At 33.3% G+C, this 26997-nt stretch overlaps 4 protein-coding genes across 7 annotated transcripts; 1 reads left to right on the forward strand and 3 right to left on the reverse strand.

Moving 5' to 3' along the window:
- The first annotated feature begins 361 nt into the window (after positions 1–361).
- LOC141668176 (uncharacterized) lies at positions 362–2292 on the forward strand. Its single transcript, XM_074474903.1, has 4 exons — positions 362–1228; positions 1314–1573; positions 1665–1844; positions 1978–2292. Exons 1-4 carry the CDS (start codon positions 817–819, stop codon positions 2290–2292), a joined length of 1167 nt encoding a protein of 388 aa, XP_074331004.1. The 5' UTR covers positions 362–816.
- Positions 2206–5020, reverse strand: LOC141668178 (V-type proton ATPase subunit G3-like). Of its 3 annotated transcripts, none has more exons than XM_074474906.1 (5): positions 4903–5020; positions 4350–4452; positions 4072–4172; positions 3691–3849; positions 2206–2340 (listed from the first exon to the last, which is right to left on the reverse strand). In XM_074474906.1, exons 2-4 carry the CDS (start codon positions 4435–4437, stop codon positions 3712–3714), a joined length of 327 nt encoding a protein of 108 aa, XP_074331007.1. In that variant the 5' UTR covers positions 4438–4452; positions 4903–5020; the 3' UTR covers positions 2206–2340; positions 3691–3711. The 3 variants fall into 3 exon arrangements, with proteins under 3 accessions (XP_074331007.1, XP_074331008.1, XP_074331006.1); XM_074474907.1 differs by lacking the exon at positions 2206–2340 and adding an exon at positions 2886–3155; XM_074474905.1 differs by lacking the exon at positions 2206–2340 and adding an exon at positions 2886–3163.
- Positions 5021–5707: 687 nt separating this feature from the next.
- Positions 5708–18329, reverse strand: LOC141666534 (uncharacterized). The gene is made up of 16 exons (XM_074472590.1): positions 18094–18329; positions 16511–16997; positions 15835–15926; positions 14630–14794; positions 14164–14554; positions 13014–13132; positions 12830–12902; positions 12537–12757; positions 12405–12449; positions 11740–11818; positions 10479–10670; positions 9205–9342; positions 8452–8577; positions 8174–8344; positions 6414–6473; positions 5708–6326 (listed from the first exon to the last, which is right to left on the reverse strand). The coding sequence occupies exons 1-16, from the start codon at positions 18132–18134 to the stop codon at positions 6219–6221; spliced, it is 2508 nt and encodes an 835-aa protein (XP_074328691.1). The 5' UTR covers positions 18135–18329; the 3' UTR covers positions 5708–6218.
- A 770-nt stretch (positions 18330–19099) lies between these two features.
- Positions 19100–25987, reverse strand: LOC141668795 (mRNA-decapping enzyme-like protein). 2 transcript variants are annotated; one of them, XM_074475810.1, is made up of 8 exons: positions 25702–25987; positions 23958–23998; positions 23616–23665; positions 22521–22665; positions 21994–22050; positions 21575–21698; positions 20420–20857; positions 19100–19319 (listed from the first exon to the last, which is right to left on the reverse strand). In XM_074475810.1, exons 1-8 carry the CDS (start codon positions 25861–25863, stop codon positions 19287–19289), a joined length of 1050 nt encoding a protein of 349 aa, XP_074331911.1. In that variant the 5' UTR covers positions 25864–25987; the 3' UTR covers positions 19100–19286. The 2 variants fall into 2 exon arrangements, with proteins under 2 accessions (XP_074331911.1, XP_074331910.1); XM_074475809.1 differs by lacking the exon at positions 19100–19319 and adding an exon at positions 19747–19951 and having other exon boundaries at positions 25702–25984.
- Positions 25988–26997: the final 1010 nt, after the last annotated feature.

Genomic DNA, 26997 nt, shown 5'->3' on the forward strand with positions numbered 1-26997 from the left:
TTTTTTTTGTCTATACGAAGAATTACATATTTTGTTTGAATGTATATCATAAACTATTTATAACTAGGTAAAAACTAAAAAGGTTCCTAAAGTTCACTATATCAAATAACATTGTTGGTATCTAAGCATGATACAGACAAATTTTCATTGTAAAAACATATTGCCCCATCCTATTTAGGATGGTAAATATGAAATGGCAGCTATGTCTTTGGTTGGTTTGTCTTAACACTGTGTAAAACTGGATAATGTGACTTGGAATTTACATACAAGTCTCCAGATGTAGTCACAGTAGTGTGTGAAGTGAGACTGATGTCTAAGTCACCCCTTGGGAGCAACGGTCTCGATGTTAGAACATACTGTACTAGTTGATTATTTTGTATCTGATATGTTCGATTTGTCCTTACCTTTCAGTCAAAGCATAACAAACACCCTTTATAGTTTATATAACATACTATAAGAAATAAGTTTGTTTTTATGAGCCATTTGCCGATTTGGTCAATATGGTGCAATGACCATTTGATTTTATTGTAATTTTATCTTTACGCCGTATTTATGTTGAAGGAGAAGTAGAATGCAGACTAGGCTTAGAAATTTTGACTTATAGTACAAGTTGTAAGTTGTAACAAAGAGTTTAGCCGGCTAGATTCATTATCAAACGTTAAAGTCCAAATGAAGGGATACACTACATATGGCATAGCTAATATCCGGGCGTTTACAACTATAAATTTCATTTCCTTGTAGAGTCCGAATGCTGTGCAAGGCTACTGAGTAATCGATATCGTATTTTATTTGAAGTATAAACGTATATGAGATTCTATGGGGAAGTTCTATTGTTGTATCAGTTTCAAAAAGAAAGAAATGAGCAGCACCCAAACATTGGTTTGTGTTAAACAGATCAAGCAAGAAGTTGTAGAAGAATGGGACGAAACGATGCCTTTGCCTGGAGATATTATAGAAGGTATTGCAGAGGATGCTAACGATGAACTTCTGTTTGTCAAGGCAAAAGGCAGGTCTGATTTCAGCTTGCAACTTGGGAAAATTAGTCGTCGTAGAGAGGACTTGTGGTTAAAAGTCAGAAGAGGTGAGAATGTACTTAAGCTTCGTGTTTGTGTTGTCCCTGAACGGAGTTCAAAACTTCAGAAGAAGTTCACATTTAGAGCAGCTTCAAGTGACAAACATGTTGTTGTTTTAGCAGATTTGACATTTGATCAATGCTGTGAACTGCAAGGTAATTATTTTCATTTCTTTTTGCTTCTCTATTTTTTTTTCAAATTTTCTTTTATTGCAAATATAATGGTAAAATGATTACGCAGAAATGAGCAGGAGAGTGGTCAATGTCGAACCTATTGGATTTAATCAGAAGGGAGTGAAATATGATTGGAAAATGAAAGTTGGAACTTATCTACCTGATCCGAGATCAACTGTTGTCAGTTCCATAGTTTTCATGTCTCTTGCGACGGAGACTTGTGTCGAAGCTACGACAGTCAGAGCGATGGCATGGTTTACTGCAGCAGTCTCTTCAGGAGTTCCACTTGTGTTTATTAACATCCAAACAGAACAAAGCATCACCTCGGTATCTTTGTCGTCATTTTTGTCAGTGATTTTGTCGTTTGTATCCCATTGTCCACAACTGATAACCTAGAGCCTCTATTTTCTTTATAAAGGACAAGGCTAGTGCGGTGGGGAAGGAGACAATCTGGGGCAAGCAAAACTACACTGCTACGATTCAGATTATGCAAGGAATAAGACTATGGTTTTTACCAGGAATTGAAGAGAAATTAGTTGAATTAACACCACAACATGGTGAACTCAGATTCGGAATGGAAATCAAACGAACGGAAGAGGTTACATGACTGCATCCGAAATAAAGAACCATTTCACTTTGTTTGCAAAATCTTATACTATTTTTCTTTAAATGAAAAATTGATATAGACGTTGCTAATTACTACTAAAATATGAAAATTTTGTAAAATGCAGGGATTTATCTGTGTCTATGGGGTGACCAGAGGAACAGCCGCTGATAGAGCTGGCCTGAGGCAGTTATACGAGGAGGCACGAAAAACGAGACACCTGGTAGTGATTTCACGATTAGAAGGGAAGAGTCTGATGCCCACAAAAGCTAGTTCTGTTGGCCTCATACATTGCTGTGACAATGCTGATATTAAGGAGACACTTACATCAGCAATGGAAGATTTAGACAGCATAAAACTCCATATTATGTGTTGGCCTAATAATACAAGTACAAATCCTCTTCGACGAGCTGGTGCTGCAACGCTTAGACCTCCAACTTAATTTCGCTTCAGAACTAAACCAACAGAGACTAAATTATTGTCTTCTTCTCTGCAACAAACAAGCTTTCAGGTGAAAATGGATATCAATGTCCGGGAAATAGATGGAAAGAATGAATATAGTAGAATGTATGCATCCTATTTTGTCGGTCCAGGTGTTTCTTTGGAGAAACAAATTGTGAGTAAATAGTTGTTTTTATCTTTTTCTAAGCTATTTTCTGGTAGATTTCTCAAGAATTACCTTTGAAACAGAGGGAGTAGCAGATTGTAAATTCATCCACTCGTTTTTATGGCATCTACTCTTGTGTATAACAGAGAGAGTGCTATGTTTGGATTTGATAAAGACGACAGATTTTAAATTTGCTTTAACGCCCTTTTGCCCTGATATTGTTGCCCAGAGGGATATCGATAACTTTATCCTTAAAGCACCCTTTAACATTTTACTTGCCTTGTGTTAGCTGTACTGTTGCAGAATTGAAGAAGTTGCCCTTCGAGGGTACTCATTAACTGTACAAAACATATAAAATGCCTCTCCTTTTCTATTTTAATCAAGTCACGCATAATTTAAAAGAAACATACAGTAACAACCAACACCCATTTAAAAGCAGTATTCATTTCTCAGTCAAGTTTAGAAGGTGTTCAAAGTTTAAAAGTCCAAAGATCAAACTACGGTAATCATATAAAATTAAAGTTTTTGCAGCAAAGACTACATTCAAGAAAAAACATGAAAACACATTTCCGTGGTAGCCCTCAAAGATCTTTCAATTCAGGAAAGCATAAGATGACAAAGCTGAATTCCTTATTTTGCGTGGCCACTGCACCTTCTTTTATTGCAGGTTATTCAGTATATCACACACACTTCTAATCCTGAGTTCCTAGATGTCAGAACAATGTGAGTAAAGAAAATGTTAGCACAAAAGAATGCACTTGATTGCACTGGATTTGTAATGAACTGAAATGTTACAAACTTATATTCTGAAATGCACACTGGGACAGATATGCCTACTTTGAGAATTGTTTTCTCATCGATTTTATCTCATTTTAAGATTATTTTTTTTTTGGCTCCAAGTATCATCTCTGAGCGAGAATGCTCAACCATGTCAATTGCAAAAGGCGGCCTAGTGAAAATCATACAACAAATTTACTTAAACACATTTTTTGCCATGACAAATAACTGTCATTATTCGGATGAAACATAATCATCATATACTCATTCCAGCGTCTCAACCATTTTTTGAACCAGGTTAGTTGGTCTCATGAATTTTTCTTAATTCAATATGTTCTGTGCTAGTACGGGCAATGTTGATGAATCACTCGATACTGTCTCACTTAAAGATTGACATTACTTGAGAAGTGAAAAAAAAGGAGAGGACAGGTGGTACTTGGTATTAGATGAGCTTACCAGTATGAACAAATCAGTTGGTCAGACTTTTACAATATACTTGACTATCTTCTTAACCACTTCCTGTGAAGTCTTTGATGTAGCCTCCTTCATGTTCTTAATCTTCTTTTCAGTTTCCACTTCAAGTTGCTTTACAGTGGAGTCGGAGTTTCCACTTGTCTACATTGATCATCAAAAGAGAAGATTTTCAAGAAACTTGTAAATTTAACAAACACATAAATAAATGAAAATGGACTTCTGAAAGCTTACAAAAGGAAGACAAACATGTAACAAGATAACATGAGTAGATAAATGCTGCAAGTATATGAAAAGTAATGGCAACCATGATTTTGTAAAATGAACAGTAATGTCATGACAATAATGTTGTTCATATAAATGAACCTCGGAGAGTTTGTTTTGGTACTCGGCCTCCATCTTGGAGCGATAAAGTGCTGCTTCCTTCTCAGCTTCTTCCCTAGCCTGCCTCAGCCTCGTAGTTTTTACTAAGCAAAACAAAAAATACAAAACGATATGATAACGCAAGAAAGTGTAAGAGAAAGGCAAAACACCAGGAGAAATGCCAGTTTCCATGGAAGCATACAGAACATATATGCCCTGAATTAATTGCAAATGCGACAAGGTCAGATCATATAATATAAGACATGAAATAAGAGAATTACAGTTTTTAGCAGCAGAAACAATTTGTTGGGCCTCCTGCTCTGCATTTAATAGCATCTGGATGCCTCCTTGGCCTTTCATCGAATCCATTGCAATTACAAAAACCTATGGAAGAAGCTTTATTATACTGTAAATTATATTATACAAATTTCAAGAATCAAGAATCGACTATGAGATACACATTATACAATCGGTAAAGTTAAGTTTTCATTTAATTTACGTAATCCGAAATCATCAACTTTTTTGTTTAATTCGGTTTCAGGGTTAATTGTAATCTTTGCTACCATTTCTTTGTATCAATATCAAACCTTGAAATATAAGCCTTATACCTTTAAACCAAAATTATGTTTATGAAAACAAAACTATAAGTTCCTAATTATGATTCTGAATATTCAATCATATTATTAACAGATCTAATAATTCAATCAACGCTACATTTTTATTGTTAAATTATTAGAAAAAAACAAGAGTGCTGCATGCAAATACATATTGGAAGATTTGAATGTTGAAGCAGAAAGATTTTGTAAAAGTAACAGAGCTGATCAAAGAATATACCTGTTTTCTGGCTGCAACTTTCAGGGCCGGTGTACTTGTTACTCTCAACAGATTAGACTACTTGCTTAGAGAGAGTTATATTAGGATGAAGAATTGAAGATATACTCTAATAATTTTTTTAAAAAATTAGTATTTAATTTTTTGCTAAATGAAAATTACTATATATTACATTTTCATGTTTTCTTGTATTTTAATTACTATTCTTTTTCATTATAGACATACGGGCCCTTGCCAAAATAATTGTATTATTAATGTACTGCAAATCTCCAATAATTTAGAGACTTTTCACTAAAACAATTTCTAATACGTAAGAACAAAATAATTGTAAAAGGTAAGGTTTTATGAATTTTAATTACACAAATTTGAACTTTCATATTGGTTTACAGAATACAATCTTGTAAACTAATATAGCTAATTCAGAATTAACCAAAGCATCTATATTTTTTTAAAAGAATATATTAATTTTTTATTTAACTGCGTATATATTAGTCTATAAAAACAATTGAAAATATAGAAATTAGTTTCTCAAACTAATTTACTACAGAATTGAAGTCTCAAACTAATTTAGCCACTCAAGAAACATTGAAGAGATACAAACAAAATGCTCTGTCATCATATTTGATATCAACAGATTTTCTACAGAAAAACGGCCGTATAGTTTTTGCAGGTGACTTCATTTAGGGAAACCAAAAGAAAAAGGAAACTCCATAACAAAGCACAAACGCCATTTTTCTACTGGGAAACTTACCTGCTAACCATTGCCATATTATCTGTAGCTGCAGGTACACATCAAAACCCCCATACATAACAAAACACAGATGCCCTTTTCTTTTTACACTGACTGATTTTATTCTATTAGTTGCGGGAATACATAATACTATATAGTACACAATGTATTTACATTTAAAATGCAACATATCTTTTGTCAAAAGTTACAACGTGTATATATGATCAGTTAATGGCGAAGGTCAAATGGTCAAGGAGGGCATATTTTTGGAGTCGATATTCAAATTGGATTGCTAATATCAGGAGGGCTTGTTCTCAAGATGCGGGGATGCCAAGTTTTTTAACATCAAAACTAAGTCAGTTTAGGAAAGATGACCACCCTTCAAACCATCTAGAAGCAGGGTATTCTGTTAAAGCTCTACAATACTGCTACTATTAGTGCTTATCGGAAGTGCCAGACACTTGGAATGAACTTCTCCATTCTCATCTTTTGTAAAATAACTTCAGAGACTTGATGATTTGACCAAGGAGTCCATTCTAGAGGAAGTTCATGGAATTTAGGACCGACATAAGTGCATATTGTTCTTTAACTATTCATTTGCGTTCTCAACAAATTTTCCTTCAGTGGTTTCCATTTCCTTAACCTTCTCAAGCTGCCTCAAGAGATCTAACCTTTCTGCTCCATATGTCGACGGGATCTGCACATTAACATATATAATTACATTGCAATATGTCCAATTAAGTCCCAGCAATCAGACTAGCAATTCAGCAACAGTAAAACCCACCAGTGCTGGTACATATCTCTGAATTGCAGCCAACATTGCTGCATGCCCAACTGCAGTTACCTACATTATATATAATTAACTCAGTTGCAATGATAATACTCTGAACCTGGACAAAACAGAATATGAAGGAAAATTTATTATTCTTGATCTTGTAATGTCCTAACATCAGTGAAAGTAGGCCCATGTGTTATTTTCTATATATATATTTCTGTTCCCTCAATTACTTACATCCGCGGGATCCTTGTTATAGCCCATTGGAGTATGGACTTTTATTTCTATATGCTATATGCTAATCACCAGCTAACTAACTACTAAAGTAATCTTTAGCCCCTCAAGCTGGAAAAATTAATCAATCCTGCCCATCTTGTATTATTCTCTACAGTCCCAGGGGTCAGTAAATATAGGAAGTTGCTAGCATATTGATAACATCCTGTAGAAATGATAACATATTGAATCTTCTCAAAAACAAAACAAAAATCAACTTCAGTGTATCTGGTTCATTCATGTAGATTGATTAGATGCAAAATATGTGCTGTGGATATGCTTCTTGAATATTACAATGAAGTGGGAAAGGAACTAATGTTCTAAACTAAGTTCAATTAGCAGTTGTTCCTAACATATCAACTCTAACAATGTTTTAGCCGTCACCCTATAATCAGCTTATGCAATGAACCAGGACAGACATGTATGATGTATCTAATATTTATGGACTAGTGGAACAAAATATATGAAATCTCACATCAAAAAGAGCTCCTGATAAGTGATAATGGTTTAGTTGGCCATAAAAAAGGTGACAACTGTAGTATTCATTTTCTTACCAGTTGTAAAAAGCACCAAGACAATGCACTTACCGAACTTTTGCATCATGCAGCTTACATGGTGTAGCTTTTATCTTTATATTTTAGTTCAAACATGTGGGTGAAATAAACAATCCCTATGTAAATTTCAATACAAAGTTTTAATTCAAATATGTCCTATAATTTACTGTGACACCTTTAAAACTTGTGTCGATAAATTTTTAATGTAAAATTTATTTAATTGACAAAATTTGCCCAAACTTTGTTTTTACAAATTAATATGTATCGGTTCAAACATTGGATTTCTAGTATGTTAAAGGAACGTATTTAAAACTCGAAAGACACAATCAATGAAACAGTTGGACCATGTAATCAGATAATGATCACATTTTATACCTCACTTTACTTTAGTATAGAAAAATAAAAGACACAAACCCTAAAAACCACGTTTAACTGATTCACCGCATGCAACATGTGAATTTGATTTTGGAAAAAATATATCTAGGTCAAGGTTCAAGGGAAAACCTTCATAAAAATAGAACCGAGATAACCACTACAATAAATTAATGTAAGGCTAAAAAACCCTAAATATCCTCACATCCTTCATCATCTCTTAAAAGTTTAATATAATAATCTACTTGTAGATATAGGGGTCTGTTTTAGAATCTCAGTTAGATATTTTGAGATTTTTTTGTATGAATCTTTTTGAAATTAGTTAATGATTGTACTATTAATTATGAAAAAAGAAACAATTGTAATGAAAATATGAATTTCTATTAATTTATAAAGGTAAGCTTTTTAATAAAAAAACTAGAATCTCTTTTTAAATTTCGATTCTCTTTGGTTCTGTCGCTAAAAGTGGTCTCTTGAGCCTGACCCATATACATCAGTAATACTAATTGTACAGAACATATTTTAGAAAGTCAGAGCAAGTGCACTGTGAGAGATTTAATATTGACTTACAGGAAGCAGCATCAAGAAACATATAGGAACTACTGACACTACGTCAGTCAAAGTTCTTCGCAGTGCTTGTTTTTCTTTCTCTGTCAATTCATCCCCTATGAGGAGTCTTCCAAGTAATCCCGAAGCAGCAGCAACATCAATAGCTAGAAGCTGAGTCCCTTGAAACACATTCTGCTTGTTCATAAGTTTAGTGAAATCATTAAATAGTAAGCCTCGCCCATAGAATATTATAAAATTTATATGACAACAATCCAGAATAGGTTGTACAGAATACATACAGTACTCGTTTCTTTTAATTTATCCAGTGATTTTACTATAATATTTTCTTTTTGAGCCTTAACCAATCCAGTCCCTTTTGCGCCATTGGAAAAACCGGCAGTGTCGCTTGTCATTTCATTTTCCTCCTATAAAAAAAAACATGGATTACTCTAAATAATTGCCAGTATGTTAAAGTTTCAATATGTCACACTGATGTACTTGAAGTACGCAATCTATTAAAAAAACTTCGAAGCGCCAAATATATTTGGAGGGTATTCAACTACATACTTATAACTTATCTGGGTTGTATAAGTAGTTCAACATTAAAGAGAGATACGAAGCTCCTTGCACTAACAACAATCAAACGCTAAAACAATTACAAAAAAAAAAACAAGTAGCTTGACATAAGCCATAAACTGTCATATGAATCGAAAAAACTAATATACTACTGTATATATACGGTATTGCTCTTGTTGACTTCTACACAATTCTAAAAGTGCCATATCAGCAAACATATATCAATTGAACTATTTAGCGTTATAGAAGATATTTTTGTGCTGATTAAGGACCACCACATCAAAGTATAGTATAACATGAAGAATTTACTAGGTGCTAGTCATCTTGACACAGTTTCAGTCCACTAATCTATTGCTGGTCTTTTTCTAGCTAAGTTTCCATTATCAAGTGGTTTCCCCTAAAATAGGTGGATAATATCCTAGATCATAAAGGGTAAATACAGATGACAGATTATTAGGTTCCTGATAGAAACACACCACTTCATTGTCAGATTGATCTTGAACCCTTTTCTCAAGTTCCATAAGCTCATTTTTCAGAAGCTCAAAACGTTGAATCTCATTTGACTTTGGCTTAGCAACACCCGCAAAAGTATCCTGGTAATAAAGATCATCCACCTGCATCCAAGGAATTTTCCAGAATTGTTGTAACGTAAAGTGTACAACTTATACAACTACATAGTATAAACTTCAATACGATGTTGAGAGATACTAGCAAAATACGATTAAATTCACTAGGAGAAGGGAAACTTTAAACATTAAACTATAGATGCTTCCCTGTAACAAAAGGACCAAGGATTTGGAAAAATGAGCCATACCAAACAAGCCCATACTTTATGCTTAACAGAGATAGTGAAATATATCTAATAGTTTATATTTATGTAGTTGTATAAGTTGAACACTTTACGTTTAAAATGAAAATAGGTCCCAAACAATTGTGCAACTTAAGCTTAGATGTGTTATTCGTGTGTGTGGGGGGGGGGGGGAGAGGGGGAGAGATGGTAAAATATATCTAATAATGGGATTGTTTAATGTGAAAAGAGGTCCCAAACAATTGCGCAACTTAAGCTTAGATGTTTTATTCACACAACTTAAGCTTAGAAGCGTTATTCGTGTGTGTGTGAGAGAGATGGTGAAATATATCTAATGATGGGATTGTTTAAAGTGAATATAGGTCTCAAACAATTGTGTAACTTAAGCTTAGATGTGTTATTCGTGTGTGCGCGTTGTGCAAAATACGTATTCCTCAAATTCAGCACACACATTCCGATTCAAACTTGTGTTTATTTAAGATACCTCTCCATGAGACTAAATGGCATTATGGTTAATGATACAACAATCTGAAAAAATTAATAGTTGATTTTATAACAGAAAGATAAATTAGAAACTCCCTCTTTTCCAAAATTAATAGTAGATTAGATAACAGAAAGATAAGTTAGATATTACCAAAGTTTCATTTCATAAATGATCGATATAAAGACAGAAGGTCCTTAATGGTATCAGAATTTTTAAAAACAGCTATATATATCATCTTCTAAATATTAATTAAAAGTATTCATTATTTTAGAAACTGAAAAATATATGTTAACAATAAGAAAAATATCCAATGGACTCTTGCAGAAAAGAGAGAATATTCTATAAGGAATGTCACTATTACTGTACATACGTTACGAACATTTTTATTTATGAAGAAAAAGATATTGGAATTCATATATAATTCCTAGATTAGAGACTCAGGCAATACAAAACCATACCTGTTGAAGAGAATCTGCCTTCGCTCTAAAAGAAGCCTCGAGAAATTCGGCCTCTTTTTTGAGTTTCCGCATCCTTTCTAGGTCAGAGCAAGCAGCTTTTAATTGCTCTTTTCTAGAACTGTTGCTTGAAACATGCAACTCCTGGAGCAGTTCTTCTAACCTTACCATAGCATCTTCAACACTTTCTAATGCCTACAGTCATATGCGAATTAATTCGTAATGAGACATGGACTTCTTCATTTTTGACAAGTCAAGAAAAGAATATTAAAATATGGAGCATATAAAACCAAGGAGAACGAAAGTAGTTTGACGGTAACATACTATCCTCCACGGTTGTAGATATGTAAAATACTTGGCCCCAACTATGCCGGTCAGGTCACGACATATCAAAATATATTTATTAAACATTTAAATTTGTATCTGGATCAAAAAATTCAAGATGGAAAATATTCACAATTATCTAATAGCTATCATCAATCTACAGGATAACACTGTACCAACAATGAGATTCAGAATTCAGTAACCTTACGATAATACAATTGCTCAATTATTGTTAGTTTGGACCACACTTCATAGTAGGATTTATTTTTTTTATAGAGAAGTGTCTCTAACTACTTTTCATGCACAAACATATACACTTACATCTGCCACATGCTAAACATGTGTACAAACTAATTTAGCAAAAACAAACATGTGTACAAACTACAAACAGAATCAACCTGTAAATACAAATTTCACAATTTACCCTTGCACCAGGATATGATGCCACAATCTTACAAACAATCTATGTACGATGAGTGAAATTGACAAATATTAGTGATATATTATAATAATGACAAAAAGAACTGGAAACAAGTTAAAAACCAATTGGCTCTTCGTTTTCCATCATGAAACTTTCGCCTATTATTTAATAAAGCAGAAAAAAGTAATATATAATAGAGGGACTTGATTAGAAATTATCAACTTCATTAATGTGCACAATGTGCATGAATTATTTACTACATAATCACATATGGCCAATAAGCTAAACTCATCCGAAACCACAGTAACAGTCAGGGGTTGATTATGGCCAAAAAACCACTAGGCTAGAAAAACACCTCAGCAAACCTAAATGTGTTATCTTCTCCTCATTATACACACACATGAGCGTGCGTGCGTAAAGATTCATATAACCAAAGAATCAGATGCAACTAACACAGATACAAAAAACAAAAAAGGTCACACGGTACAGAGAAAATAAAAAGATTACTATCTAGTCTACCTTATCAAAAGAATCTAGCCCTTTCCCAGGTCTAGTACCTGTAAGAGATTTCTTAAGAGTGTTTTCCATCAATTGTTCCCTGCACAATACATTTTACAAGCTAGTTTAGTGCATTTGAATTATTTCAATAAATAAATATGAATCTAAAAAAGTTTCATATGGCTTATTGCTTCTGGTACAAACTATAATACTTCTTCACAAAAGGCAATTACAAGTTTTTCTCCTGTTAAGTCTTAAACATCATCTAGTAAAGTTCAATAATAAAACCCCTGGTTCATCGAGCATAATTATTACAATTTTGCCTCCTGGTCGCCCTATGGGAAATATGGCATCCAAGTGCACTTGGATCCCCAGTGACACCTAAGCAATCAAATATATATAGTAATGTAAATAACTGTCTTGTTGCACATATATAGTACATAATTAATCATCTACCATTACATATAGTGTATTTCACAGATTATTTAATTATTGTTATATTCACTATTTACATTTTAATTTTGCATAGTGATTTATATTCATTTGTTTGTGTATCACTAGTGCAAAATAAAAGTAAAAAAGTTTGATCCATAGAGCAAATTTTAACAAATTGGTGCTGTTTGGAATATTCAAGCTGGAAAAAGATACAGAAAATATAAACCCTTTTTGGGAAACATTCTACTCACTTTTGTATCCCTAGTTCTTCCATACATCCCCTTAACATCTTGTGCCTGAAAAGTAAAACATGCAATCAATGGTCCGCATACTTGTTCAAGAAACAGTTCTGTACAAACATTATGCTTAATTACTGAAACTACCCTCTGGAAAGAAATCTTGTTGCTTTAACATTAGAGGGGTTCTCAAGCCACGTGCTGTATTTAATGAAACTCTGTATCCAGTGAGAACAAACTGCTAATACCAGGGGAATAGCTTCAGCATTTGGAGGCCCTTCTCTTTTACTTCTGTGGCCACGGGAGCCTTTGGAGGCATCATTGTTAACAGGATAAAAGGGAATCCAATCTAGCTCTTCACAAACAACCTATCAAAGAAGAACTCAATTATGTCCTCGAATAAGGAACAAAGATAATATGTGCATCTCAAATGTGCTAACCTCTACATATAACTGATAAGAACTTATAGATGAGAGCTTGGGATAATACAACAAACTGCCACCAATAAGATGCCTGATTAAAAGAAAAAACATACAACAGAATCTCAGAGTTACTAGAAGAAATTTGCAGAAGAAAAAATCATTATATGTAAGCAAAATTTAGTAATCGTAAACAAGCTAATACCTTATGAATCCTTTCATAGGTTCTTCTACCACCTCAAAACCACTTGCATAGAGGAAGGACTGTGTACTTCTTCCTAAGGCAATAAAGAACCCGAATATAGCTAAATCCCTTTCTAACACCTACAATTTTTAAGCACAAAAATTCACAAAAGAAACAAGTTTAAAATGTACTTGTTTACGTGAGATAGGTTCAGCAAAATACAGAGAACACGGTATAGATACACCATAGCCTGATTCAACTCCCTGACAATCAATATTGAAATGCACATTCGCCGACGATCAATATTCGATTCCCTAAGAAAGGTGGTTCACTATATTCTGCTTTCTCAATATTATTTTTGAGAAAAAACCTGTAACTACTAAATTACATGTCTCATATTTAAATGAGATTTTAGTACTACCGGGATATACTGTCAATCTCATTTATCTGACATCACTGTCAGGAGACAGGGTTCCAGTGAACTACCTTTCTCACAAGTAAGACATATTTTCCCTAAGATGAAAAGTTCAATAATTATTTAAACTTGTGAAATTGACAAAAGAGGTACTATTAGGAAAACTGTAGTCGAGATTATTTCATTGAACTATGACAAGGACATTAAAATCCTAGTTCATATATATTTCTTTCTGTCGGTATTATTAATTTATTATTTACTGACCATTAATATTAGTATAAAGTAGACAAGTGCAGCTGCATACAAATGAATGTTTAAATATATAGGTTACTCATAAAAATAGGATAACACTTAAACATGAAGTTAAAAATCCTCAGGACAAAAAATTCCATATGAGATTTTCAGATGTATTAAGGTCTGAAAAAAGGAGAACATGGTAACAAACATATTATCTTGACAAAAGATTTCAACAAAGATTCGGAAAGTGACTAATTGACTCCCATTTTAATTAAAAAACACTAGATATATATAGTGAGAGTTATTTTTTCTTAATCAAGAAATCAACTTTTACATATTAGGCAAGATATATTTTATCACTTGCATCCTAGTTTCCTACAATAAGCATATCAAACAGAGTTCGAAGTTTCATAAGTTTAGCTGAGGACTCCAATATACAAATACACACATCTTCAAAGTATCAACTACAACCATTTCACAAAGTAGAGACTAAACAGCATTACGTAATTAACTACTAACCTCAGTAGTTTCAGATGTAAGTTTCGACCATACTCTCTCCCTATTGATAGCTTGAAGTAGTTGCTTCTGAAGAAGACTAACCCAGAATGCAACCTCTTCGGTTTTTCCATCATAATTCACTCTGGATGCAGAAGCCCGAGGACCAAAATGGACCAAAAATTCTCTCCGTAAACCAATATCTTTTACAGAATGATAAGCTTTACGTATGGGAATAAATTCAATGAGCATGTCCATTATTCTTCCGGTTACATCAGGAAGAAGAGAGAAAAACTGTGCACAAGAAACTTTAGTTGGTCCAAGTTTTGTGATTGCTGCAATGCAGCTTAGTGCAAGCATGAGCAAAGATTTGTCAATTGCATGCCCTGCATCCCGAGAAAGTTCTTTGCCCCACCTGGAAAGTATAAAACACTTGAGCTCGAGTTTATTAGTAAAAATGATCATGGTTCATAAGAACATAGGTACTTACACTGTAGTAGCGGCAATGAAGCTTTGATCCTTCTCAAAATAATTTACAAAACTGGTCACTACTGCTGGAATTTGTTCAGACCAAAACCAGTCATAAGCATCTGGTTGTTTGGCTAGCATTTTCTCTCTAATTTCACTCTCTAAAGGTGCACATTGTCGTAATAAACTGCATCAATGAGTTGGTTGAAATATAGAAACATAATATAAGTTTTGAAAACAACAAATGAGAGAACATAAAACTTATACATTCCATATGTTAATACTGTATTTCTCATTTAGTATCTGATCATTCTCTTCATCTCTTTGTTAAGTAATTAGCTTTTCTATAACCTTGAGGCTAAGCTACCCGGACTCGAGTATGAGTGTCGGCCACGAGTGCGGATTCAAGTGTCAGACTCTTAGTTTTTAAAAAAATAGGATTCGTGGATGTGGATCCGAAATTGGACACGGGTACGAGGATTCGGGATATAACCTACACAAGTGAAATTATACCTACTTTTTATTTTACACATTGTAAATTATTGTCTTCTACCTAATAAATAAAACGCATACACAATTGTATATGTCATTTTTATAGAATAAATCAAAAGGATAACATGAAAATAGTAATTTATTGACATTCCTATCCATAATTCAGTTGTTGTGAGGCCTTGTAAATTATTTTGAACAATATTTTTTGAAGTCAAAATGTCCGGTTTCCATATGAAGGATCCGACTCAGATCCCATACCCACACCCATGTCATGTCCGATGGACACGGGTATGAGGGCAAAATTGAAGAGTCCGGGTAACGTAGCCTTGAGGTGTTAGCAGGAGAGCTTAACTAGATATTATATTCCACAATCTTCACTCGTCATCTAATCATCTTTACTGTAAATAAGAAAACATAAAACTACATGTTTTTCTATACTAGCTTCAAACCTGTGTTTAGGATTTTAGGTTTTGCATTACATACTATTGCATGAGAGTATCACATTAATTAAGAAAACTATGTATTTTCGTAACAGCGGCAATATGATCAAGTTATTATGGTAGATATTTCAAGTAGTCATCTTACAGTTTAAAAAATAATATATATTTTTTATTGCCTTCTTTTTGCTAATTATTACACATACTTTACTAGAAGGTGTTGCATCAATCTTAACTTCATGAAAGTTAACACCTTTTGCGGCTCAATATGCATTTCCGTCAAAATAGATAACGTTACCTTCTCTGGACAAAAACATTAATATCTCTGTCTCTTCCATCTCCGCGGGATGAAATCTCACATCCTGCTTGAAGTAGGGAATAAACAGATGCCTGGAAGATTAGTATGATTAGCCAACTTTCACATCAATATACCAGAAACAGGAAAGAAGGGTATTTATTAAATCTTAGTGGCTTACGCAACAGTAATTGAAAGAGTCGTCAATGAACAATTCTAGTTTGGTAATTTGATCATAATGTCTGGATATCATTCACCCTTATCTAAAGAGGGGGCTAGTCTGGATGTAATTTTTTTACTTATAGAAGCTACAACTAACCTACGACTTTCTGACTCTTCTCTTCTCGATTTCAGTTATTACTCTAAGCTCAAGAGTGTAAGTAGAAATCTAACTAAACAATTATGAAGGCCCGTCAGAAAACAATCAATGGCACAAGAATCAATTTGCATGTAGGATGAACCAATCCTATCATATTCTGTGTTGCAAGCAATACTAAGAGTTTCAGGATCACGATGTTTTAATTTTGATACATTACAATATTCATAATGTTAAGACCTATACGAAGAGACGTCATTTGTCAAAAACCAGATGACAACTGTCTAATATCAATAGTGAATCACTTCAAAGCTTCCAAAAAAAGAGTTTTAATTTGTATTATAAGGCATAACACTGATGAACCTGATAAGAAAGTGCCTTTAGCCACGAATTTCTATCTACGCCAAGCCATGCAGTTGAGAACCAGGATGTTTTTGAGCTCTTTTGTTTGATTGCCAACTCAAATAGCCTTGAAGCATCATGTAGCGTTTGGACGAGTCCGGTATCATAATCTTCACCTCGCAATGACTGATCAAATTTCAGTGTCAAATTTTCTGCATCACTACTAGTGCTAGGCTGAGAACTCCCATTAACAGTAACATTGTCATCGGCTGAAGCAAAGGGTAACAAACTTCTAATCCTTTTCGTTTTACACATTGATAAAGAGTGTATTTCAAAAGTCACGAGTTTGCAGTTTATACTTAGACTATCATCCGCAAACAAAGAAAACCTTATATGGCATCTCTTCCTTGAATAGCCACGTCCCAAAACTTCGTGATCTAAGTCGGCTATGCTTTTGTTGAAAAAACGAGGTCTGGTTGGTTTTTGTGAAAACCATGGGTTGTAAGAGCTACAAAAAATAAGAAATGTGGTGAATGAACCATATATAAATGTTTAATAGCATCAAAAATTGAAAAAATAAAATAAAAGGACAGCATGCTATAAGAGTAGTCATTAAGAAATAAATTTTGCTGGTTTTCGTGAGGCACAAATTCACCAATTCCGTAAAAACATAATGACTGACAGTGATATTATAATGAAGGTAAAAATTCATTAAAGCATCTGTCTGACCTTAACATATTTAAATGCCTCAGTTACTAGTAAGTTGATCTTATATATCAATCCATAAGTACCGCAGGAGACCATCACTACAATTAAAAATTATATAAAGCAACGGCTATACTCTAAACTAGTGAGAACAAAAATTACTAATCCAAATGATGGCTGTTGTGTTCATTGATGAAATAATTGTTATGGCTGAAACAAGGTAACTAAGGTAACTGAATCTCAGAGGAAATCATAAGAATTTTACTACGAATGACATGTATTTTAAAGTTTTCAAAGTTATTAGGCAGTCCTACAGTCCAAGGCAGTTAAGCCGTAGGTGACACATCCTCGGATATTAGGCTGAGGATATTTTCTTATTATTTTAGTCACCTAAAATATAAAACAAAATCATATATACAAAAATAAATCTTAACTGTATTAAGTTTCAGTTGTACAGAATATATATGTCAGCTGTGAAACTCGTGAATCAATTTATCTTTTTCATTATCATACCTAGAAGCAAGTTTCATGTGCCTACCCTTGTATAGTTGCATCATTGGTGTTCAATTTCAAACATTACAACGTTTACCTATTGAAGATTAGAGCCAAATGTTTAAGATATTTGACCTATACATTTTGACTAATAATTTAAGCTCGTAACTCAACAGGATATTAGAGCTAAAACCTTATTAGTATAGCTCGTAACTTAACATGGTATGAGAGTTCGAGTTGGAAGACGTCTCAGAGTATAGTAATTAAGTGTATGTAATACAGTGAGAGCATGAATTGCGAAATGAAAAAAGAAAGTGTTCAAGTTGAATTCAAACAGCTCTAAATCAGGAAAGTAGGGAGTTAATATAATAAGGATTAAATAAGAAGGTAGGAGGGAGTGAGTGTACCTGGAAGAAACCAAACCCTGATTATGCAGTTTAACTGTCATTGATGAGTGTACTAGGAAATGTTGGGGATTTTATGAGTTACATATAATAATTATGTTGTGCTAGAATATATACATACATCATAATAAATACATATAGAGAGATAAAATTAGGGGGAGGATGGATGAGCACAACAACGATGAGGTGGGGGTTATCTGGAGACGTGTTAAATCATTTCATCACATATGCAACCATTGTTGTTTCGTCTGCTTGTATTTACCCCTTATTTTTTTACTACTTTCTCAATTTCTTTTGTCAAATACTCCCTCTGGGGCTTCATCCCTGAAACTTTTTCTTATTTGTGTTGAACACGTTTGTCAATACATACTTTTAATTGTTAATATCTTTAATTTCGTATCAGTATTAAATATAAAAACTTCATTATATTAACATACTCATAAATACAAATCTAACAATATAATATATTTGATCTTATAGATTAGACATAAATTAGTAGTCAATCGCTTATCATGAATTATATAAAAAGTCAAAACGGGAAACGTAATATGGGACGGAGGGAGTATTATTTATGCAAGTCAAGTTCTCCGTAGGCCACGTTTTTGTTAAAAACCACGGAGACTGCCTATGTTCTGCAATCAAAACATTATGAAATATATTATTTTGTGAAGTATGTTTTACGAATATCACTAATTCATTCAAACTGTTGAAGATCATTTAAGTTTAATAAGTATAATGGGTATGTTTTGCAATTTGAATAATCATGTTTTGCAATTTGAATAAATGTTCTGCAAAATAAATATGTTTTGTAAAATAAAATATTTTGTAATGTTGTACAAACAATACATGTATCATGTAGTACAAGTATGATATTGAAGAATTTGAATAAAATAATGATATTTTGTAGAACATAATTTATAAAATAATACATTTACAATGTTTTATGCAAGATTTTAGTTGCAGGAGATATGTGGTTTTCATGGTTTCCAACAAAAACGTGTTCTCCATAAAACCAACCTGACTTTTATGTCCCTACTTATTATTTTTTAAACTTAAATGAATATTTCAAGGATTGTGTTTTTTTTTGACCATAACATACTTGTATTACTTATAAATCTCCCAAACAAAGTACATCAGAAATAATTTCAGGAGCATTTTCATGCCATTCCTGACAGCCTGACAAAGAATAAGCCGCCCTAGCCAAAGCATGAGCCGCGCCATTCGCAGACCTATAAACAAAATACACTTTTATATCATCAAAGAGTTGAAATAGATCAATACAACCTCTAACAATTGTATGAAAATACAATTATTTATGATTGTCAAGGATTGTGTTTAGTTAAATGAATGAATGAGGTACATTTTTCTGGCCATAACTTTAATTATTTATGATCATTTGTATCTTTGTTTTGATTTTAAGCAAACTTGTTAGTGACATGAATTGTTTTCGTTTTTTGTTTTCTTAATAATATACATGAAAAAAAAATTGTAAATGTAAAATGAAGTAACGCATGAGGAATGGGTTACCAAACAAATTTATTTTCTGTTGAAGAGTTTTTCAACTTCTGATTATGCTGTTCGAGGTATGATATCGAGGTTATGTTCAGTACAATCACAAACATTCAATCAATGACCCCAAAAAACCACTGTGAATGGTACGAGGTTAGAAAATCTTTAAAGATTGCAAGATATATTATCAACAGAGACAGTGATTGTCAGTTATTTAACCAAGAAAAACGCAAAACTTCTTCTATACAAAATGACCGCACTGGCACCTAAAACATAACCTCCTGCTTTGAAGTAGTCAGGATCGACCGACTTTCAGCAGTGCTTGGTGAAACATGTCAATAAATTGATTGTCCTGGCACAAGGCAAAACCCAAAAGGATTAGAAAGAAAACAACTGAAATATCCGATTTCGTATGAAACGACAATGTGAAAGAGAATGATAAACCACAAGTTTGAAGCAAGTATTAAAAAAATAGACGAGGTTGCCAAAGTTTGTCTTGATTTGATTGTTTCATCTCTAGATTCTCTACATATAGATACAGAAGTCACCCATGAATGATGTTCTGGATATATATTCATTTTCTGGCTTCATCTAGAAAACTTAATAATTTCTTAAACCATTTTCTGAAAGCTGAAAAAAAGAATAAGTGGCAACAAGCATGCAACCTCAGTTACGGTAATTAAATTAACTGCAATATACAGGATATTATGAAGGAAAAGGGTAAGCAGTTTTGTACAATATAACATATGAACTCGATTACAATAAGATAGACGACAACAAACTCATATAGGTAGATGAGACAAGTAGGAGGTAGACATACCTGAACAAGCATTAAAAGCGCATCACGGACTTGATCTCTGCTTATTGGTCCGTAATTTGCAGGTGGTGTTGAACTAGGAGTTAAAGATATTGGTGGGGTAGGTGGTGGAAAAGGTTGAAGAATGGGAGTCCCATGTGATCGCTGTGTATTTAGGGGAGGCTGCAGATGGGCAGCAGTCATAGATGGAGATACAAGTGGTGTGAGCAGTACAGAAGAGGAAGAAGGGGGTGTAAAGAAAGAGGAGGGTTTGAGAAGATTGGCAACATGATTGCTACTACTAATTGGATCAGGATCATCATGAAGTGGCATTGGAGAAGAAAATGCGAGAGGTAGGGACGGAGTTTTTACAGCTGGTGCAAAAGAAGGGGGAGCATTAGGAATGCAAGAAGATAAAGGAACTCTAGACATTTGTCCATTATATCCAACATTCATAGCTGTCTGCAGAAACAAAGTTATTGCCGCAGATAGATTCCATTAGATGTGTGCTCAGACCCAAGGCATGAATGCATGAACATGATAACATAGAGAGCACAATTAGTGGAGCCAAAAAACGCACTTCCAGACCAATTTAAAACAGCAATATATTAATGTCAACCCAATTACACCTGATAGACTCTGTGGTGAACTTGTACAAGCTTACTCGACATACTCATGTGGAAATCACATGATCATGTTGAGAACAATTTATTTATAGGGTCAATAACAGGAAATTTAGATACTGATGCGCACATTTGCCTCCACTGAGGCTCGAGCCCTTGACTTTTGGTTACTAAGGACGACGGCTATCTTTTAGCCTTGCAGATTCAATTTTGTTTCAGACAAAATAAATTCCTTATCATTTAAATACCTTTAACACTAAGTTATCAGTTAGAATTTTTTTTTCTACAAAGAAAGATAATTGAAAGAAGGAATGGAAGAGAATTTATTAAATGTCTACATTTGTACATATAAACGAAAATCCTTTTTGTCTTCTCCTGTTTATTTAACCAGAGAGTAAAAGGCAAAATGATGTTTTCAAAGCGTACTTCTATTTTAACAACCATAGATGTGATGGAATGGGCTGTGGTTGGTTATCCGGGTTAATATAGATTAACTTCCTTTAAATGGTTTAGATCCGCTAATATAAGTATTATTAATAATTAGTAGAATACTTACACTGAAGAAGTTCACAAAGGAAGGATCATCTGGTATATCTGTAGAAGTAGATGCATTAAAAGATGGTTCTAGGGGCCCTTCAATCACGGCGGAGGTTGGTATTGCTTCCAGTTCTTCAAACTCACTATAACATATGAAACCATTCATAAGAGGATGAAGAAGAGATGAAACTAAAAACTAGAAATGATACTTGTGCTCTAAAACGAAAAACCTCCAAGAATTTAAGGGTGCAACCAAAATCAATGTACACATAGCTACATGTTTTGGGATATAAATCATTGCAGGCACAATCAACGTATTGATTTAGGGGCCCAGATGAATGACGACCAAGCAATTTAATGAGGAAAATAAATTTTTAAGGAAGCCTGCCAAGTTTTGGCCAATAATGAATATGCTGACTTCAAAGAAGCAACCATTACCTTTTGTTCAATGATACTTTAGGCTTGGGAGGAATCTTTTCATATGCATTGAGTATCCTGAAAACGGAAAAATAGAAGTAAAATAGGCAGAGAATCCACCATACAAAAGACATCACAATGCATCCTATTCTTATTGTAAGACAGAAAAAGGAAAAAACATCTATTTAAACTGATCTTCCTATAAGGTAGTTAGGTAGCTCTTTTGCATACAAATCCGAGAGCTGAAGCCTGAAAGTAAGTAAAAAAATATGTTTTGGGTGCAATTTGAAAACATAAATAGATATTTCCTCTTTATGTCTTTATTTCAAACTCCACTAGATCGATCTTCATACATTCTCTTATGTACTGACCAAGGAGCTAAAGTAGTTAAAACATTGATCTGACAGTATAATTGACATGGTATCACACTTAGTAAGATGATAATGCCAGCTCTCGTGCAAACTAACCCAACCTAGAGAAGATACAAGAAGCACATGTCTGCATTTTGTAGATTTCAGAAAGTGGGAGCTGAAGTGAAAATAGAGTACCTTGTAAATAAATTAGCAATATCTTCACATTCGCGTGAATTATAAAACCAGACACCATTAACTTCCTGGTCTGCATTGCGATACAGAAGATATGGAACTTGAACTTCAAACTCAAAGTCTCCAAGGAGATTTTCTACAAGATTTTCTGTTGACATTGAAAAACACGTGAAGCAAAACAGCACAATGGTATATAAATACATGTTTTCTACATTTTTTTAGGTAGGCGCATGCTTACAGATACATATGCATGTTTGTCTTTACAACTGTAAGAAACATACAATGTTCACCAACACATCTGTCCTGCTTATGACTTGCTCCAATGAAAAACATGACATTTAATGACAGAATCCCTGAATAATCTAATCTACTAAAATCTTTGACATATCAACATTCTTCAAGCACTGCTTTTGAAGCACATTTTACACAAAAAAAAAAATCCCTCATTTTTACAAAAAAACAACATATATATACTGGATAAAATGAAAAAAATTATTAATCAGTGTTATTTTTTATTTCTAAGCTTCAAATATATGTTCCATTATGACTGTCAAGTGAACTTCCTTGCAAGAAATACAAGAGAACATATTAAATGAAATGTCTGAGGTATTCGTAGGATACTACCAATGTTCATGAAAAGTCAAATAGGTCAGGCTGATTAAAAAGGAGAAAAATAAATTGCTTGACAATTTTTTTTATGATAAGCTAAAGTATGCTGACAACTTCGCGGTGTTGTATTCCAAATACAGTATGTGCAAAGTGCTGACTGGAAGAACCAAAAAAGATGGATAGAGTATATTCGAAACATCAGCAACCTAACAACCCTATTATTTAAAAACCGATTCCAGGAAATGACATGCTCTGTAATTCAAATTATGTTTTAACTGAAAATATAATTATTTTACCTTAAATTTGCCTCATGTCCTTAACAAGGCGAAAGTATAAATGACGTAATATCACAGTAACCTACTAAACACATTAAAAATTTCTTCCTTCACATTATATACAGCAAAAAACATATACTAATATATTGAGAAAATTCCAGAAAACTTCTATAAATTTAATTAAATCTGTCACAAACAGTATTAGAAAACCAACCTGTATTTCTCCGGTTCATGACTATAAATTGGAATTGCGGTTCAGTGCTCCTACAATTGAAAGCTAAAATTAATAGAAGGACTTATGCGTGCCAAAAGGAACAAAATCAAATTCAAAAAGGCAGCCTCTAACTTGCCCAAGTCAACCCCATATTTGAAAAAAAAAAAAAGTGGACCCCGACACTGTGATAGTGGAAACTTATATCTTTGTCCTTAAAATCATGACAAAGATTTTTAGCTAAACAACAAAATCATGACAAAGAAGATATATGCTATTCCATTCAAATTTATAGTTCCAATTTTCATAATCCATGAATACTTTAGATACCAATATATAAACTACCTCTTGACAACAAAAAGAGACCCTTCAACATCCTTGCGACTCTGAAATGAAAACAAGAAACATGTCATGAGGAGAAATCTAAACGAAATAACCATGCTTAAGAACCATTCTAGCTCTAGCTAAATAAAAAAGCTGGAGATCCTAGTTTGTTGTTGTCAATCCATATAAGTATATATGCATATGTATATCATCTTAGTACCCATTGTTAATCAAATTGGAAGTTTTACATTTCCCGAAGAAGAGCCAAGTAAAACAAGAATGACAACGTTTGTTGATTTGATAGTTTAAGTTGTATCCAAACTGAATTACATTTTTGTTATTTTATCTTAAAAGAGACTCCTAGTATGGAAATCATATGAGGCTTAAGTGCATGTTTAAACAGAATTTCAATATTTCAAGTAACATATAGAGGGGAAAATTCCGACAAAAAAATGTTTAGGACCTGTCCTGTTTGGTAGGTCAAATCTCCTCTCAATAAGTGAGTTGACATTTATTCTTTTCTTTGTTACATATTGGGGATCAGGACTGAGTAGGCAAGTCAGATAGACAAGATTTTTTGAAAGGTAAAAACATTTCTACGTAGATATTCAACAATTAATCTTTAAATTATTAGAAAGGATTCAACATCTTGACTAGTGCTACCCTATAACTTGCCTTCCGGGCAAACTGAAACCCCAAGTGCTGTTCTATAACTTTGCCTTCTGAGAAAGTAAAAACCTAATTTAACTCAAAACTTAGGTCAGCTATATTATCATAGCAATTTAAATCGATTATCACAAATTAAATTAAAATGTTATACAACCTACCGAGCCTTCATTACTTATCGAACCAGATGTCTTTAAGCTTTAGCATGTGCACTCATGCTCATGCATCAACACACAGCCGGATATGAAAACATTTCTTAATGTACATGTGTGTAGGCTTTAGCTGCTTTCACTATCCCTAGTCCCCATTGAACTAATCTCTTATTTTCCATTTGGAAATTCTACTTGTAAACTATATCCATGAGCATATACTGTACTATTCTCTTATTGCTCCATTTCATAGTCATAAACAACCCAACCAGAACATAAACTTATGCAACATGGGGAAAAACACTCAACATGTACAACCAGACTTGTCACGATCATTATCGTTTATAAATTACAACCCTACCAAAAATATCAATGCAGACTCTCATCAAATTCTCACAAGACCTGAAATACGAGTCAAACAGACTTGGGGACGTTTGGTGGATGGTTAGTGTGCCCGGTTAACGAGAATTGGAACCTTAAACCCAAGTGATAGTGTTTGGATTAGCAAAATTAGTAGTGTGGAATGGGAACCCCATTCCCTCTTGGTGGGTAAATCAAACCCACCATAGCCCTTGGGTTTCCATTTCATTCTCATTCCCATTAACCCCCATTCCCACGATGCATACAAACGCTTCATTGGTTTATCACCACGTTCCAACTCCCGAAAACAAGACAAGCATGAAATAATCAACCAAATACAACTAACAAAAAGTTCATCTCTATAATCTTACGTGTCTATTTAACTAAAATGAGAAAAATCTAAAAACTCAAAACTATCAAGTACTGGAATAAAGTTGTTTTCAAGGTATATTCAAATTTCAAACTAAGTAAAGAACATACATGCACTAAATTTTGCTATAAAAAAATCATAATATTATACTGATTGATCAACGAAACAGAGGCAAAAAGTACAAAATTAATAAAAAAATTGAAAATGCGATGAGCATTACCCATTGATTAAGATGAATATCGAAAGCATACAAGGTGACATGAGCTGCAGTGATTAATATTTGTTCAATATAAGGATCCATTCTCTGTAGAACTGTTAAATTCAGCACTTTTGTGCTCTGTTGGTCTAGATTTGGCATCAATTTTCCGCTCCGATTTGACATTGATTTGGATCCGAATCAATGTAAACCCTACCCGGTTTTGTATAGGATACACAATGACCACGGAGGAGGATAATACTACTCATCAATTTATTTGGCGGGTGTTAAGCTTCTTATTTTTTTATACTAGGTTTAATTACACCCATCGCCCTTCTTTTAATTTTTTTATATTTTCATTTATACAAAACCCTACCCTTCTTTACATGATACAATTTACGGAACCTACTCCAGAAACAGCTAAGACCAAGTTTAACGGTTTCTTAATTAATTTTTCAAAAATATAATATTTAAAATAATGAATTTTAGTCAATTAAGATATTATTTTATATTTGGACTTTAACAATAATCTATATACTTACTCCTTATTATTATTATTATTATTATTATAACTAACAAAGTCGGAATTTTTTGTTAAAAAGAGTGAGAGAAAGAAAGCGGAAAGAAATGAACAAAAAGAGAAAGATAAAGAAATAAATTAGATAAATTAGTACTCCCTTTGTTTTTTCTTTCGCTTTGGCTTTTGCACGTATTTCAATGTGTTTTGACCGACTAGTTAGAAATATAATTTTAAATATTTTTTTTGTGAATTAAAATATAAATTATTTACTTTTATTTACTTTTACAAATAATAATTTTAAATAACCGGTCAAAAAATTGAAATATGTGCAAAATTAAAAGCGACAAATAAAAAAAATAGAGGAAGTATATTATAAAATATAACTTTAATAGTGTTTAAAAATAAAGAAGAGGGGTTGTTAATGATTTGAGAAGTCGATAAGAGTATGTTGGGATTGGAATTTCACTGTTTTTATTAATGTTTTGAGTTAAAAGCTCAAACTCAAATAAAGAGTCCGTTGAATTCGGTGTAACAATCTTCGTAGGGGTGAGCCGGTGAGGAAGATGAGGCTTCAGAGGAGAGTCACTAATACGAGAAAGAGGGGGTATTTTTTGAAGAGCTTGTTTTGCAATTTAGTGAGCCACCGCAAGGCGCAAACAAGAGAAAATTGCTTAAATCATAATTCATATTTTTGATATTCTCAATTAAAATAGTATTAGCAATTGTCTCACAATTTTTGTGACATGGCCACATTGCTAGAATATAATAAATACTTATATACTCCCTCCGTCCCTTGTTTA

The sequence above is a fragment of the Apium graveolens genome, chromosome 6, assembly GCF_009905375.1.
Source record: "Apium graveolens cultivar Ventura chromosome 6, ASM990537v1, whole genome shotgun sequence".
Classification (NCBI taxonomy): Eukaryota; Viridiplantae; Streptophyta; class Magnoliopsida; order Apiales; family Apiaceae; genus Apium; species Apium graveolens.